Source organism: Tigriopus californicus, chromosome 3 (assembly GCF_007210705.1).
Source record: "Tigriopus californicus strain San Diego chromosome 3, Tcal_SD_v2.1, whole genome shotgun sequence".
In the NCBI taxonomy this organism is placed as follows: Eukaryota; Metazoa; Arthropoda; class Copepoda; order Harpacticoida; family Harpacticidae; genus Tigriopus; species Tigriopus californicus.
This window is the reverse complement of record NC_081442.1, coordinates 3808153-3822824: the sequence shown is the minus strand read 5'-3', so window position 1 is coordinate 3822824 and position 14672 is coordinate 3808153. Positions and strand designations below refer to the sequence as shown.

At 40.9% G+C, this 14672-nt stretch overlaps 1 protein-coding gene across 1 annotated transcript in view; it reads right to left on the bottom strand.

Moving 5' to 3' along the window:
* Positions 1-14672, bottom strand: part of LOC131878477 (uncharacterized) — a gene marked incomplete in the record, with an annotated part of 91075 nt that overhangs the window by 27152 nt on the left and 49251 nt on the right. The window contains 1 exon segment of the mRNA XM_059224457.1: positions 1-345. Coding sequence (XP_059080440.1) covers positions 1-345 — 345 coding nt within the window.

Sequence of the window (14672 nt, the reverse complement as noted above, 5' to 3'; positions counted from 1 at the left end):
GGCGGGGGTGGAGTCACCAAACTCCGACCAGCCCAATGAATTTTGGAACTGTTGATAGATTGGGTGTCATCGTCTGCCAACGATGAGGACATTCGATTTGGCAGAGCCGGTGGGGGAGGTGAAGGGACCGGATCAGGAGCCGGGGGTTTCCGGGAAACCGGAAGTGGATTCGGTTGACCCCGAAGATGTGGCTTTTTGGGAGGCCGGGCAGGAGGAGTTGGAATGGTTTGGCTAGAGAGTAGACGTTCTCGCTCCGCTTGTTGTTGGATACGCCACTCGTCTAAGTATCCTGGATCCATGCTCGTGCAAAATTCCGGGATCAATTCGGCAGTGCCGATGAACGAGCTGAAAAGGCAAAACTTGAATTAGTACTTGGCTTCAGTATTTTATGAATAACGAGTTTCAGGCTACCGATGTTTGACTGAGAAACAAAGGCATATTTTCTTTGACTCATGTGTGCAAAAAATGGGAGTGCTCAATCAGATCCTTGTTGTAGCGCTTTATTAATGGCTACAGGCATAATATTTGTGGGGTCTGAAAAAAATTAGTACTAAAACTCAGTTGAATCCGAAAAGGTGCTAAACGGGTGCAAAGTTGTGTAATGTCATGTAATGAAATTATGATGCTGTGATTTTTTCTAGATAATAAAGACGCTTTCAGCAAATATTTCTGAATCCCTCGTCATAATGACGCAAAGTGTACTCCGTATTCACAAAACCTCACAACCTTTCCGAATTTTATTTTTCACCCAACCTCACATACTGATTCCACTCGTTCAGAAAGAACTCTCTCATCCACCCTTTTTTGGTGTTCACTAGATGCGTTCACTAAGTTATAACATCTGCCAACAAGCTTTGTTTTTCCATTGCCATTTCCTGTACCTAAAAATGTTCCTGCGTCATGCACCTCTCGCCAAAACAACCATGCCTCGATCAATTCCAAAGCGGGTTGCAGACATGGATCTTACTTTGATAAGATTGGAATTTCCGTTGAATATTGTATGACGGCTTCAATTGCACTGACTCAACAACATCCACCTTCTTCAGCAGCTTAAGCCAAGTCAATCCGGCTAAGACTTCTCTCAAAACGTACGTCATGTCTCGAATGTGGGCGTACAAACATGGTCCGAGGTAATGTCCCTACATTTGTACCTGTAATTCAAATCTGCATCACAAAGGAGGATGACAAGCACATGCACGATCGAGGTCAAACCATCAACAGGATGCCAAATATGACCCCTTCTAATGGGTATTTTTTTTTTTATTTTTTTTTTTTTTTTTTTTTTAAATTTGTTTTTGTTTTTTGTTTTTTCTTTTTTTATTTTTGGTTTATTTTTTTTGGTTTTTTTCCATATCGCATTGGTTGCGCTTGTTTTTGTTTGTCAAATTTAGAGCTGACTAGTCGGGGTAACCTGGAAGTCAAGTTGAAGAACAATCAGTACATGCACAGTCAATTACTTCAAACCTTTTTCATTTCATATTTAATCTGAAATTTCTCTACCCTTTGGACATTAGAAACATTGTCAAGTAGCCGAATGACACCAACTATGATTGATTTAATTGTTCTCTCACAAGGGTTTTGCACAAATCTGAAATTGTACTTTATACCAAAGCAAGACAAGATGTTTTACGAAATACCTACTTTTGTCTCGAAGAGGCATTCGCATGTTTCAGTTAATGAACAGTGATTTCTTTTGTGCATCTTTATCATGTATCTTTCTCAGGTGATTTAGAAAATAATGTCCCATTGGCGCGTGTTCGTTGTTTTTGTCACGAATTGCCCGATCAATTTAAAACTCTTCGTTGACTTTTATGTCATAAGTTCAATTTTTAAGGATGGAAATTTCAGTTCTTCAGTAACATAATGACATCAGAGCTTCACAAAAACAAATATTTCAATTACAAAACATGTTTTCTTTGGTAGACTCACAAAAGAAACTATCGCATATTATGAAAAGCCAATTATTATGGCTTATCAAAATTGCAGGAGCTCCAAGGGTGGCAAGAAACAAATCCATTGAAAGTTCCTGAATCGCTCGACTTGAATTCAAAATCAAGAAGAAATGTTTCTAGAGCTTCAATAGGAGTCCAGTTATATATTCAACAATGGCCAACGTCTCGCATTCTTTCCTACTTTCAGTGCTCCACCCAACTTTATTGAACGAGGAAGTAGTCCCTGTTTCTGGAGTTCTGTAAGGTACCGTTCTAGCACCCTCGTCCGGATCAGTTTATTGAATTCAATCCCTCTCCTGAATCTTTGGTTCATCCTGGTCTAGGTACAGCACATCAAGCAAGGCTTTCAATGTAAAAATTAGCATTTCTGCACCATCACGGCCAATCCTTGCATTTACAACCACTACCAAAGATAAATCAATGGACGCGATGCTCTTCAGAGATATTCGAAGACCGACAACTACGATTCCTCATCAGCCAGAGCATCTCGAAACCAATCTTGTTGGCCGATCCTTCATTAACGAACAATACCCTTAAACGGTTGGCATTCGAAATGTATCTCAAGTCTCTCACTGGGAGCAAGATCTTGAGCACACGGAAGTTGAGAGGGAAAAATAACACTCAAATTCCACTTCACACCAGTCGCGTCTTCGTTTTGATTAGTTGTTTGGACTAACAAAGAACGCCTTTTACGTGGACAAGTATGAACCAGGCGTGAAAGATCTTGTCACAGGGCATCTCAACACAAATGCTTGAGCATTTATCCCTCACATTTATTGCAGCTCATAGCTCGACTCAGATGAGGAAAAATACCTTTGGCTGATTGTACTTGAATGTACAAAGCCTCATTTTGAGCCTTTGTGTCCCTCGTTCGAGATGTTCTTAGAGCAACGATCACTTCGTGAGTCCAACTGATAGGAAAAGACTGGCCTGAATTGCAAGTTCGATATGTACATCACCCAGATAGAGATCACGCGAAGAGTGCGATACCTACAATTACTGGGAAAGATTCAAATTGAGATCGGACACCTCTCCCTCGCAGGCAGGGTTTGTCGATAGTTCGTGTCAAAGATTTCTTCGCTTGCTCTTTCTCCTTTGGTTTCCAATAATGGTGCATGATAGAAAATCATGGACCTTGGCTTGCCAAATTGATCTCATTACATATTGGCAGGGTGCAAATTGCCTTCACGCAAACCTCATCGATTCCCCGGAGTTGTTCTCTCTTCACGTCTTGAGAAGCGTTATGTCACTAAATCTAATGATTGAGGTCTACCCTGAACGAATGCAAGTTGAGAGAACCTGTGGGAGAGAGCATCACAATTCCAGGAAGCCAATCCATCGTTATGCCAGCCATGCAAGCGACCACACGATCCAACTATAGACAATCAGTCAACCTAAGAAATTTGCCAAAACTCACCAATGCGTTACGACTTTTTCCATAGACTACTCCTGTTTACGTGGACAGAAATATCGAACCAAACATGGTTTGCTTGTGATTCACTTAGTGGAAAGAGTGAAATTGTCATCACCTTGAAATGACTTCATTAAAAGTGTAATTCTTTTGAGGTAGAGACAAAACGGTAATGGGCAAGCTCAGACCTTTTTCTGCTCACTTGGCGGCCATTTGTGAAATTAAGCAGTCTCGGTATCAGCCTTGCATCGACTAGACAAAGAGACACCGAAAACTCTCTTTCGACGAAAAAATCCAGGTCAACGCAACAAACGGTCCATCAAAATGTCTGGTCAATCTCCACTCTCAATCTGACAGGGTCCTCGCAAGTTTTGGGTTTCGAATGAAAGTGATCTGAAAACTCTCAAGTGCCGACACCAAACACCAAAAAGCCACAACAAAACCAGGAAACGGATCTTTTTGTCTCTAGAACTGACTCATTATCCCCTCGAATTGGCACGGATCATTGCATCACGTACGTAAAACAAGCCTCAAATGGGAATTTCCACTTCAAATAATACCAACCGACCAAAAAGAGCATCGAGAGCAGATGTCAATGACGAACAGACAAACTAACGACGTTGGTGATGAGGTTGATGATATGTTCTTACCTGAAAAAAGAGCAAGATACACCATGGATAAAAATGGATGTCAATTAACTGAGACGACCGGAAATGACTGCCAATTCCTCGAGGAGAACATCAAGCACACTGACTTGGTATTCACAAGAATTAATTGTATACTCTGCTTTTTGGAATTGTGCTTGACACGAAACAGATATTCTTCACGGCAAATGATTTTCTATCGTTAATAGAAAAGCTCTTTTGCCGACAAAAAAGTGTTTCCAGCATAACGGTTATTTTGATTGCCTTTGGTAAAAAAAAGAGGGAATATCCCATTCAATATCCAATTTTGAATATTATTGAAGGTAAGGATTTTAAAACTGATACATTGAACTTGTTGAAGAGGCCATTCATGGGGGTTGGAACCTTTGGGAAAGATCATTTCCATTTTAGTTTTTCATGGTGGAAAGTTCGATTTCAGCGAATTCATTTATTTCTGGTCAAATGGTCAAAATAGCTAAAAGCCCTAATATCGGCATTTCAAAAAACAGATTAAGCTATCTGTTGATAAAAGCTTAAACGATCATTGCCGCACATCTATAAAATCAACAACTTCGTTATTGAGCAATCATTGGTCTCCAAACAAGTCCTCTATGACAAAATAAGTTCCTCATTCGCAAATCCGGCCTCTAAACACAGACCAACTAAAAACTTTTGCACATGAATTTCCGCCATTTCAACAACAACACGCTCAGACCTTCACGTTTATCTGAATGACGTCAGAACATCCAAGAAATACTACTTTTTGTGCCTCCTCCCAATTCGTATCCAATATCACTTGCTTAGAAAAGTCTCTCAAAGGAGCCGAATTACTCAATTCCATTTTACCGTATCGAGGAGCTAACAACATCAGCAATCTCTAAACAGGGGAGTGTTTTCGCATGAGGCCAAATGAGCGAATTTCAATGACTCAGTCTTTGACAAAGGGGTTATTCATTCAACTTTGGGGGGGTCAAGCTTCAACAAAGACGCCCATCCATAATGGACAACGAAGTTTCAGATTGACAAGGCCAGTTCCAACTTTTGTCAGGTCGAGTTGGAATCTCGTCCCGTTTTTGTCGTTTTACTTCTTCTTCAACGCCTAAAATTCTAGGATTTCGAGAGGGAAAAGAACGCCTGTCAACAAATTGACGGGGAACACACTACGATCAAAGAACTATTTGGCCAAAGAGCAAAAGCTCAAGTAAATGGCAACATAATTGAAGACGGGGCTATTTTTGCATTTGCTAATTGATCGTCTGAGAAACGAGGCAGTTTACCTTGCCTATAAACAGACCGTGGTTCAATATTATGTTGCACTATAGTTGGATCTTTTAGGAGTAATTGACTCGTACTATGTAATCAACATACTCGACATATTGGGGGAAAACATGATTCGTCACTTTTGTGCATTTTCTCTGAAACAACTCAGCATTACTTACTTATTCTAGAATAAGGCTGCTCTCTCGCAAAGGTTCGTTATTTTAGATGGCATAGCCAATTTTGGCACTCACAAACACAAAAACAATGCAATGAAGGACACGTTGTCATTGCTTAATCTCGACGCACTCTTGAGTCTTGATTGCGAGCAAAGATGACTTTTTTTATCGTGGATAAAAAGATAAGAGACACTGTGAGGAACTGCCAGGGACACAAGCAAGTGCAAGTAGGTATACTGGCCTTTGTTTCTGCCGTTTGATTTCCCACAAAATTTGTCCCTCGTAACGAGGGCGACAATGAGATTCACCAGATCGACACGTCTGATTACGCTATTTGCATCTCACTCTGGGCGAGACTTTGGGTACTCTGAGCACCTCTGATCTCGCTAGACTCAAAATTGGGAGCTTTCTTTCCAGGGTTGCCACGTGCTGTATGGATCGAGCAAAGAAATGGGCCAAAAAGGGCGGAAACTTTGTGCCTTTGTACCTACTATACATTACAGTATATTTGCATTTTATTTCATAGATTTCATTGTCTACTGATCTGAAAGCCAATTCGACGTTTGGGTTATATAGGGCGGATATCCCTTTAGTTTAGCTCTTGAGGCTTGAAAAGTAAAGAACCCCTGACAAATTGTGATGGTTTTGAATTCGAAACTTTTTTGAAATGTGAACCATTCCTTCAAAAAGATCGTCGACCACAATTGGATTCAATTTCTACATTCCAAGAAGTGGATTCAAGACAATTTTAATAGATGAAATTGTGCAATTCCTGGTAGATACGTCTGGGAATCAACGAAAGTTGACCTAATAACATGTTCGCCAATTTCTTCAACGATTCTTACCCGTTTTTTTGTTTTCCCGCATTTCAGATGAAGTGCACACCCAAAAATGGGGTTACTTTATCTGGCAAGACAAAATCCTGACCAACGTAAAAAAAAGAGTACTTTTTTATAAGCCCTAGCGCTAAAGATGCATAAGCCAAAGGGAGCCAGGGAGCCTGCAATCAATGGTCAATATTAAGGGCGTTGATCAAATTGTTCCATCCAGAACTGTGCTACTGAATCAGACATCATGAGAACAGAGAACCCTGTACAGTCTTTGTTCTACAATAGCATTGGTGAAGCAGACTTGAAACGAATTTTTCCATGATCAAGGGCAAGCCAATGTCTCTTGGGGGGTTTAGGCTTTCTCTTTCAAAAGTCCTATGAAAATGTTTTTCAAGTTGGTGCAATTTGAAATAATGATATGTATTATGAATTGGGCATTGATATTAGTGTTTGACTCGACATCATACGCTTGCTGGTTTTATGATCTTGTAGTTAGATGCATAAAAATAGATTTGATCTTTTGGAAGAATCAAGTTTGCAAACCCGGATCCATCACCGTTTCAACATACGCGTACGTACGATTCATTATTGCTCGAAAGATTTAGAAACCCAACGTTCTTCTTAAATGTACTTTAGCTGGTATAACTAGTTTTCGTTGGGGAAACTTGGTGTCTTGCTGGCTTTTTTGATCTATTTTCATCACTTCTAAAACCACCCACTTACTGTATTTAAGTTAGGCTAGCAAATCTCTTTTTTTTGCCACCAATCTAGCGATTGACTTCAGACAAATTATGATATCTACTGATTTTCACATCCTCCTTTCTTCGGTTCAATTTTAAGTTGTTGTTTTTCTACGTGATGGTCGAATGAAGCTTTATTACTAGAAAATGTAATAAATTGCAATTTTAAGTTTATTCTCAGAAAACGCCATTCATCATAGTTCGAATCCAAATTAATTTGATAATCTACAGATTGTAAACACCAAGGAAGTGTCAAATATTAAGGACAAGAAATACATTTAAAAGGTTGAAGGTACAAATTTATGGCACAAACCTCTGGCAGCATTGCAAATTGCTTAACGTGATAATCTTGCTACTATTTCAAAATTGTAAAGTAAGACTTTTGAAGCTCATATAAAGCATTAACTAATTCGTATTCTTGATAAGTAATTCGAGCTTGACAAGTGGTCAATGTCAATAACAAGACTATCAATAATTAGCATTAAACCTTCAAAACTATACCTTACTTTTGTGTTCGTACTGTGAAATTGGTGAACTTCTTTCACTTGCAACCTGGACTTGTCCAAGCTTAGACTACTTGGCATGGACATATAATAGCAATTTTACAATGTTCAAACCCTCTCAAATAAAAAAAACATTTCCTTCTTTCTCTACAGCCATGAGCATTGAACACAGCATTGAACAGCTTCGTAATAAATGATGATAAACAACGTACAACAGTGCGATACATTCTTTAAAGGTGGCTTTTACCTTTCTTATCCCTCGGCACTCAAACTTAGCTTGTTGTTTTTTGTCTTGTCTAGATAAGCATTAGTTTAGTGACTTCAAATCGATTGTTCACTAATTGTTTAGAAGGGCACGCCTTGACTCGACTCCTTGAACAAGTCTATCAACTCATAGTCAAGAGACAACAGCTTTGATGCACCTTCACACGTGGTCAGGTCACCTTTGAAAGAAAGATTTTTTTTTCTTCTCATTGACTGTAACCCCAATAACCTCAGAATAGCCCTCAGTCCGAGCAGGCGCCTCTCCAGTAAATCGCAATTAATGGCAATAAAATAAGTAAAAGAGAGGCATTCGTAGTTCACTCTATCAGAAATGACCCCCAAGCGATTCGAGATTTCCAGTCACCATAAAAATTCAGCATCAAGTCTGAGTCCGTCAAAGTCAAACATTGATGTATTTGTGGCATCAAGTTACACTTCCTCATCGCCTCTCTTAGCATCGTCATCTTATCTTAAAGGTGATCCATCCCAAATAGTTTTAGTGTCCCATTCATCGTTCCCCACCTTCTACTTTGTTTATGTCTCTGCTTGTGATGAATCCAAAGTTTTCTCCACTTGCATTTTTTACGCGATCGTCCAGATTGACATGTTTAGACATGCTAAGAATTTGACGTCAATTGTGCTTAAGGATCAGGAACATCCGACGAAATCGACAGATATACTGTTCCTTCTACTACGCAGATTTTTCGCTACTCCCCAGAGACTCATTGCTCTTCATATCAGAGTTCTTGGAAGGCAATCAAGTTGGCTTGCAAGTCTCCTATTTCTTTCGATTTTGATGCGAGTAGCTGACACACCTTAGTACAAGGTGTCCATTTTCAAGATTCAATGGCTATTTGATTCAATTCAAAAAGGGTGTGTTTTTACCAGAATGATGAAAATGGAACGAACGGTAATGCTTAAGCAGTTAGAGAAGTGATCAAGTAGAAAACGAAAGAGAGTCTGTGGTAATCCTTCAAATGTAGGCTAAAACCTACTTAAAAGGACAAGCAAAAAACTTAAACTGCATGTGCGTGCGTGTGTGTGTGTGCATGCCTCATTTTCTCCAACATAGAGGTGTTATTTCAAGAATAACTATCAAACACTTTCCCTTCCTCATGATAAACAGATGTCTGTGAGCCCAAAAGAGCAATTAGCACTTGGAACCTTGATGTAAATTTGATATTGGCCTAGTTAACAAACTCTTTCTAGTATAAGTATCTCTATGGCATAGGTGAAACCCCTTTCCTTTTTATGTCTATAAATTTCGAGACTTTCAAGATTATCCCAGGCACCCTTCGTTCACCCCTCTTCGTTACTTAAATGGACTGCATACTTCGCATGTTGGAGAATTTCACCTTGAACACATTCCAAAATGGGGCCAATTTTCCCCCCGGTAATAATTGAACCTGTTGGCAACACTGACTGCATAAAACGAACGCAATCGAACAATGAGACGAGTCTCTGAATGGAAGAATCGGTGAAGATGATGACGATGATGATGCCCTTTGATTTCTGGTGGTGAGGTTCTTTTCCTCCTCTTTTGGAGTAATGATCATGACCCTGAACAGGGAGGAGCAATTTTATGGGAGAAGAAATTGAAAATGTGGCATCTTTTTTCCACCTCTTCTCAAATGCTCTGGAGCTCATCAATACATCCAGGTTGAACTTGTGGCAATGGATGAAAGTCACGTAAGTTTGGAAATGGTTTCTTCGACCAGAGGAATTCGTCTGACAGCAAGGCTGGGTACAAGGTCGTTGTTGCTATCGTTATCAGCAGTACCAGTAGTAGCAGCAGCAGTAGCATAGCTGGGTCAGATGGGAAGAGCATGGCGTAAAAAACTTTCCATTTCAAAGTGCCTCAAAATTGAATTCCATTTTTTTCTCCATTCATTGTTCGGCCCCAGAATCCAAGATTTCATGGTCAATTTCCGGGGACAAAGGATCTGATCCACGAAAAGACATGTCATCGCTCAGGCGATCAAAATGATCATAGGCTCCCACAAAACGGGGAACAAATGGCTTGTGCTTGCAACATGAGGACTTCCAAGGGTCATTTTGTCCGGCACGATTTCATAATGCGAGGAATTTCGCAACCACATTTGGAAGATCAAATAAAGTCAAAGCAACAGGTTCAAAACCATCGGCGGACAAATAATAAGGGCAATTTTTTATGGCATCAGGTAATTACGATGCAGTCATCGACAATGAATGTTTGAATCATTCACTCTTGCATTTGAGCCATGATCATCATTATCAGCTTGCACAACCAATTTGGCCATGATCTACTTTGAAGCTCGGCGTTCTTTGTCCTCCTCACCAACAAAATCTAAATGATTGAAACATTAGGATCCATCTCAGTCAACGAGTTTGCCACCGGATGTAACGGAAATAAAAAATAGAGCATGCCAAAAAATATCGCCAGATTGATGTCTTACTCAAGACCTCAATTCCTACCTCGAATTCAATCGTAGAGGCTGGAAAATGGAAGTATCTACCACAGAGATCACCATTGGTTTCTCCATCGTCATCTTGATGTAATTGTCGCGAGATCTGGGCACATTTCCGGCGGAAGATCGTCGAATTTGCGGTTCTGGCTTGATTATTGGCGTACTAAATTCCAACGTCTTATCATGAGAAGCGGAGAGTTCTTGGATCAAAAGATCCAAGCACTCTAGATCACTAGGCGATATTCGTTGGGGATCCATGGTACGTCCATGAAGACTAAATCCGGATTCGAGTTGCCAAACTTTTGGTTGGCAAAGATTTTTTGAGTCAATCTCCCATGCGGTCAAGAAAATTGATTCGACTCTGAGGTTTTGCCTACTATTTCACATTCCAGGGGCCCGATTTTTTCACTCCGTATCACGAACAACCTGGGCCTTAGATCCGATATCCGATTCGTGATTGACTTGAAGTACTAAAAAGCATTTCTGAGCCAGGCGAACTGTAAAACGGATTAAATAGAAAAGAGCTTCGGCCTCGTTTTATCTCAATTTAGGGCTCCAAGGGAGAGAAAAAGAGAGAGAGAGAGACAGAGAGAGAGAAGGGAAATCTCGTTGAGGAGTTCATGATCAGAAGATTTTCTAATCTTGGGGTTTCATGAACTGTTCGATAAGACGTGCGTATATTGCCACTCAATGGATAGATGTACGTAATGACTCCCTGAGAGGCCGATTCTAACCTGTTTATTGATGATACGAGTACCAACTTTAAAGACATGAGGCAATAGAGCCATTAACCCCGAACAATCACTCTGCTGTGTTTCTAGAGGATCAACGCACCAATGACTATGGTGGATGCCAATGAAAGTAAGATCTCGGAAGAGTGGGCCTCATAAACCTAGATCTTGAATTTGCATCAGACACACTCAAGCGGAAAGGAACGCGAGAGGTTGGGACACTCTGAGAAAAATGATAACGCCCAAATTTGGGTTCGAGCCTTGGAGCCCCCTAGAATGCGATGCCATTTCCCCCCAGTGTTCAGAGGCCACTATTGAGGGGTAGTGGCGGTGGTGTTGGTCGAGTGGGCCCAAAATTGGGTGCATTTTCCACTCAAGAGGATCCGAGGCGTCTTGATGCATTTGCACCTCAGATATCTCGAGACCAGAGCAAGTTCTACGTCTTGAGTGGTCCTCTTGATTCGGAGCTGTCCATCAAATCCGGAGATTTAGATTGAACAATTCATACGCTCATCTACGTACAGCGCTACAAGCCATAAACTGCAACCCCACCCCATTTTACGGCCAGCATATGGAGCCGTTTCAAACTTTCCACCGCGGATGTTTTCATTTACAGGTCGAATTGGTGCAACTAGAGATTGACTCAAAAACACACACTGACTCGTTGCGTTCCAAGTTTTGCCTTGAACCAATCACCAACGCAAAAAACATGAACCATTCACTACTGTGTCCACAGTGCAGTCATGGCCACTTTAGAAGGGTTATTCGTGCTTGGTGGGCAAACTGTCGATTTCCAATGGTGCTTTGTGAAATGGAAGACGGATTTTTTCAATGGAATGTTTATGCCTCTTTAGCTTTGGTGTTGAGGTTTTATGGGTGGTTTTGGAGGGTCTTTGGTGGTAGCGGTGTCGTCGGCAGTGGTGGTGTTATGGTTTATGCTCGGGTTTATTCATCACTATTGCCCATAGGGCTGAGAGCAGAATGCGTTTGAAAGACGATCTTTCGATTAATCCCACAGAGCACTTGGGAAGTCTTTCCGTTCGCAAATCCACTTTTTAGCACAATGCACACCAATCCCCAAAGCAGACAAAAACACACGGATTTCAAGTGGTGCTTTGCATTTTCGAGCCAATTGCAAATCTAGATGGTGAAGGTAGTCCCAGACGAAAATCCCTTTCTTTTCTTGTCAGATTAATGGAGAAACGTCGGCGAACACGGTTGATCTTCGACGATCTGGTTCGTCACTCAGCCGAAACCCTTTAATAACCTAGGTGGGTGAAGAAATTAAATCTTCACTTTCAATCTGAGAGGAAGATTTCTCCTCAAGCTGATCTTGATATGCTCCCAGATTAAATCCGAAGTCCTCACCATTGAACTTTCATAAAAATTTCCACATTCGAGACGCACTTGATGTTCCGGTGACACAAACTGAGTTAGCAATCATCAAACTTAATCGACTTGCCCAGGCAGCAATTGATTCAATTTCAAGGAGCACTTTCAAACACGTTCACTCCCTGACACGAGCTCCAGGCGACTGACAATCATCGACCAGTCCTTGCGAGCACGAGCACAGAGCATAGAATTCACTCACTCACGCACTCACTCACGCACTCACTCACTCGCTCACACACATGCACAACTTGGTATCGCTCTGCATCAGTTGAGTCAGGTGCTCTCTCACGTACTCACTCTATGGCGTTTTTTGACCGGAATCGAAATTCGAGTGAGCGCTTGGTTGAAGGAGCCTCAAAAATTAGGGTAGAGGAGCGGCCGATCTGACGGCTGCGTTTTTTTTGTCGTTGCTGACACACCCAGACATAGAATATGCATTATTGAAACGAAGTAAATTAGCCAATGCTGAACTGAACAATATTTAAGATTGGCGAAGGCAAATGTTTTATGGTTTCTTCGTGTTTTTGTCTTGCTTGGAAACAGTGGTGGGCATTGTAAACTAAAACATTAACGCTCTTAATGGTTACAAAGTTACTTCAACTGAATATTACGAATCGTTCATTTTGAAAAGATATGTCAGATTGCCTCATTGCACCATAATAGCGGCAAACTTTGCTAAAATAACAAAAATCTTTGCTGTGTCAATGAGGGCACCTTAAGAGTTAAAAAAAAATCTTAAAAAGTGTGGGCAAAGCACCGAATAACAACCAGAACATCAATATTGGAAATCCCTACTGTTAATACAGATAATATTACGCTGAATGCTTATCAGTCTGCAAATTAACATTTATGCTATCCAAAAAAGGCAACATATGTTATGGACACCCGTCAGCTCAAATAAAGCAACATCACTATTAATGACACTTGACCGCCCACCTTTGCTTAAACAGATTGGGTCTAGTCATCATCTGATTTGCTTACCCGCTGTACTTGGTTTCCAGTACAGTTAGTGTCAATTCAATCATTCACACCAAAAATTTCTAGGCTGGAGGGCTGTGAAATAGTTCTTAATGCGATAAAGTGATCAAGAAACCATTGAGTTCAGCATTGAACGTTAGATCAAAATTAGGCACTTCGCCTTCCTCCACAATACAGCCCACGTGAAATAACGAGTTGTCTTATGTTTGACTCTGTGTCAAAACCATAAAAGACTCCTGTAATCATTCAAATTTATGGTTCACACAAGTTGGAGCCAACCAACGTCCGATCTTTTTAGAACATCTGAACTTGGTTTCAAAATGGATCCCCCTTGATCTAGCACATCGTTTGCGGTTGATCAAGTTACAACGGTTTTGGGAATGCAAAAAGAACGATCCGCGAGTCAAGAAAGTGAGATTCCTCGGTCGAATCCGAAAATAATTCATAATGACCACAAAACGAAGGTCTCTTTGGTTGAATGGATGGGCGAAAACACAGGACAACTGGCCGAATATTCACCTACTACTCCAATTCCTTTCAGCGGTAGGAACACACTGGAGACTCATTTAGTCGAAGCTATTGTCCCTGCTTGAATAGATTTCACTATGAATGCTCACTAGCCACCACCAAGGAGCTACTACCAACCATCCAACCATCCAGAGGCGATCTTTATTCCGTGCCAGCAAACTGAACTCGAAACAACTTCTTGAATGATGAAAACAGGCTTGATGCCAAATTGAAGACGACGACTCCTGTGTACAACATATGTCGTCAAGCAGGCATTATTCACTTCTTCTCCTACCCTGCATCAGTACGAACGTTCACTGTATATCGTGCTACCCACTCTTTCATACAGTAGATGGCATGCACAAAATGCAGCCAATGACTCTCATTCCTCTCGCCTCGTAATGGCTAATTCGAATCTTTTCTCCCTAATTTGTCATAATGGGCCTCCTTGCATTTCGATTTCATCCTCGGATTTGATCCCCATGCGACAGAGGACTTGGTCATAAAAGAATATAACATGGGGGCACTCAAAATGCTAATGAACCAGGAGGAGATGGAGGACAGGGCTGGTTGGCTAACCATCGCATATGTTCTGACTCGAAACTGTCTCATCTACACAAGCCGGATAGGTCTTTTGTCTTTTGAAGCTGAAATAGAGAACCGATAAAAGCTTTAGGCTTTTGATACTGCTTGGTAATGATTCTGGCCATGTTTTGATCATTGACATTCAATGGCCTTTCTCCATGTTGGTAATATTGTCAGAAGTGCATAGGTATTCAAAGTTTAGAAAGTTTAAGTAAGCGAACATAAGCAATGAGCCCGCAAAAAGATTGAATT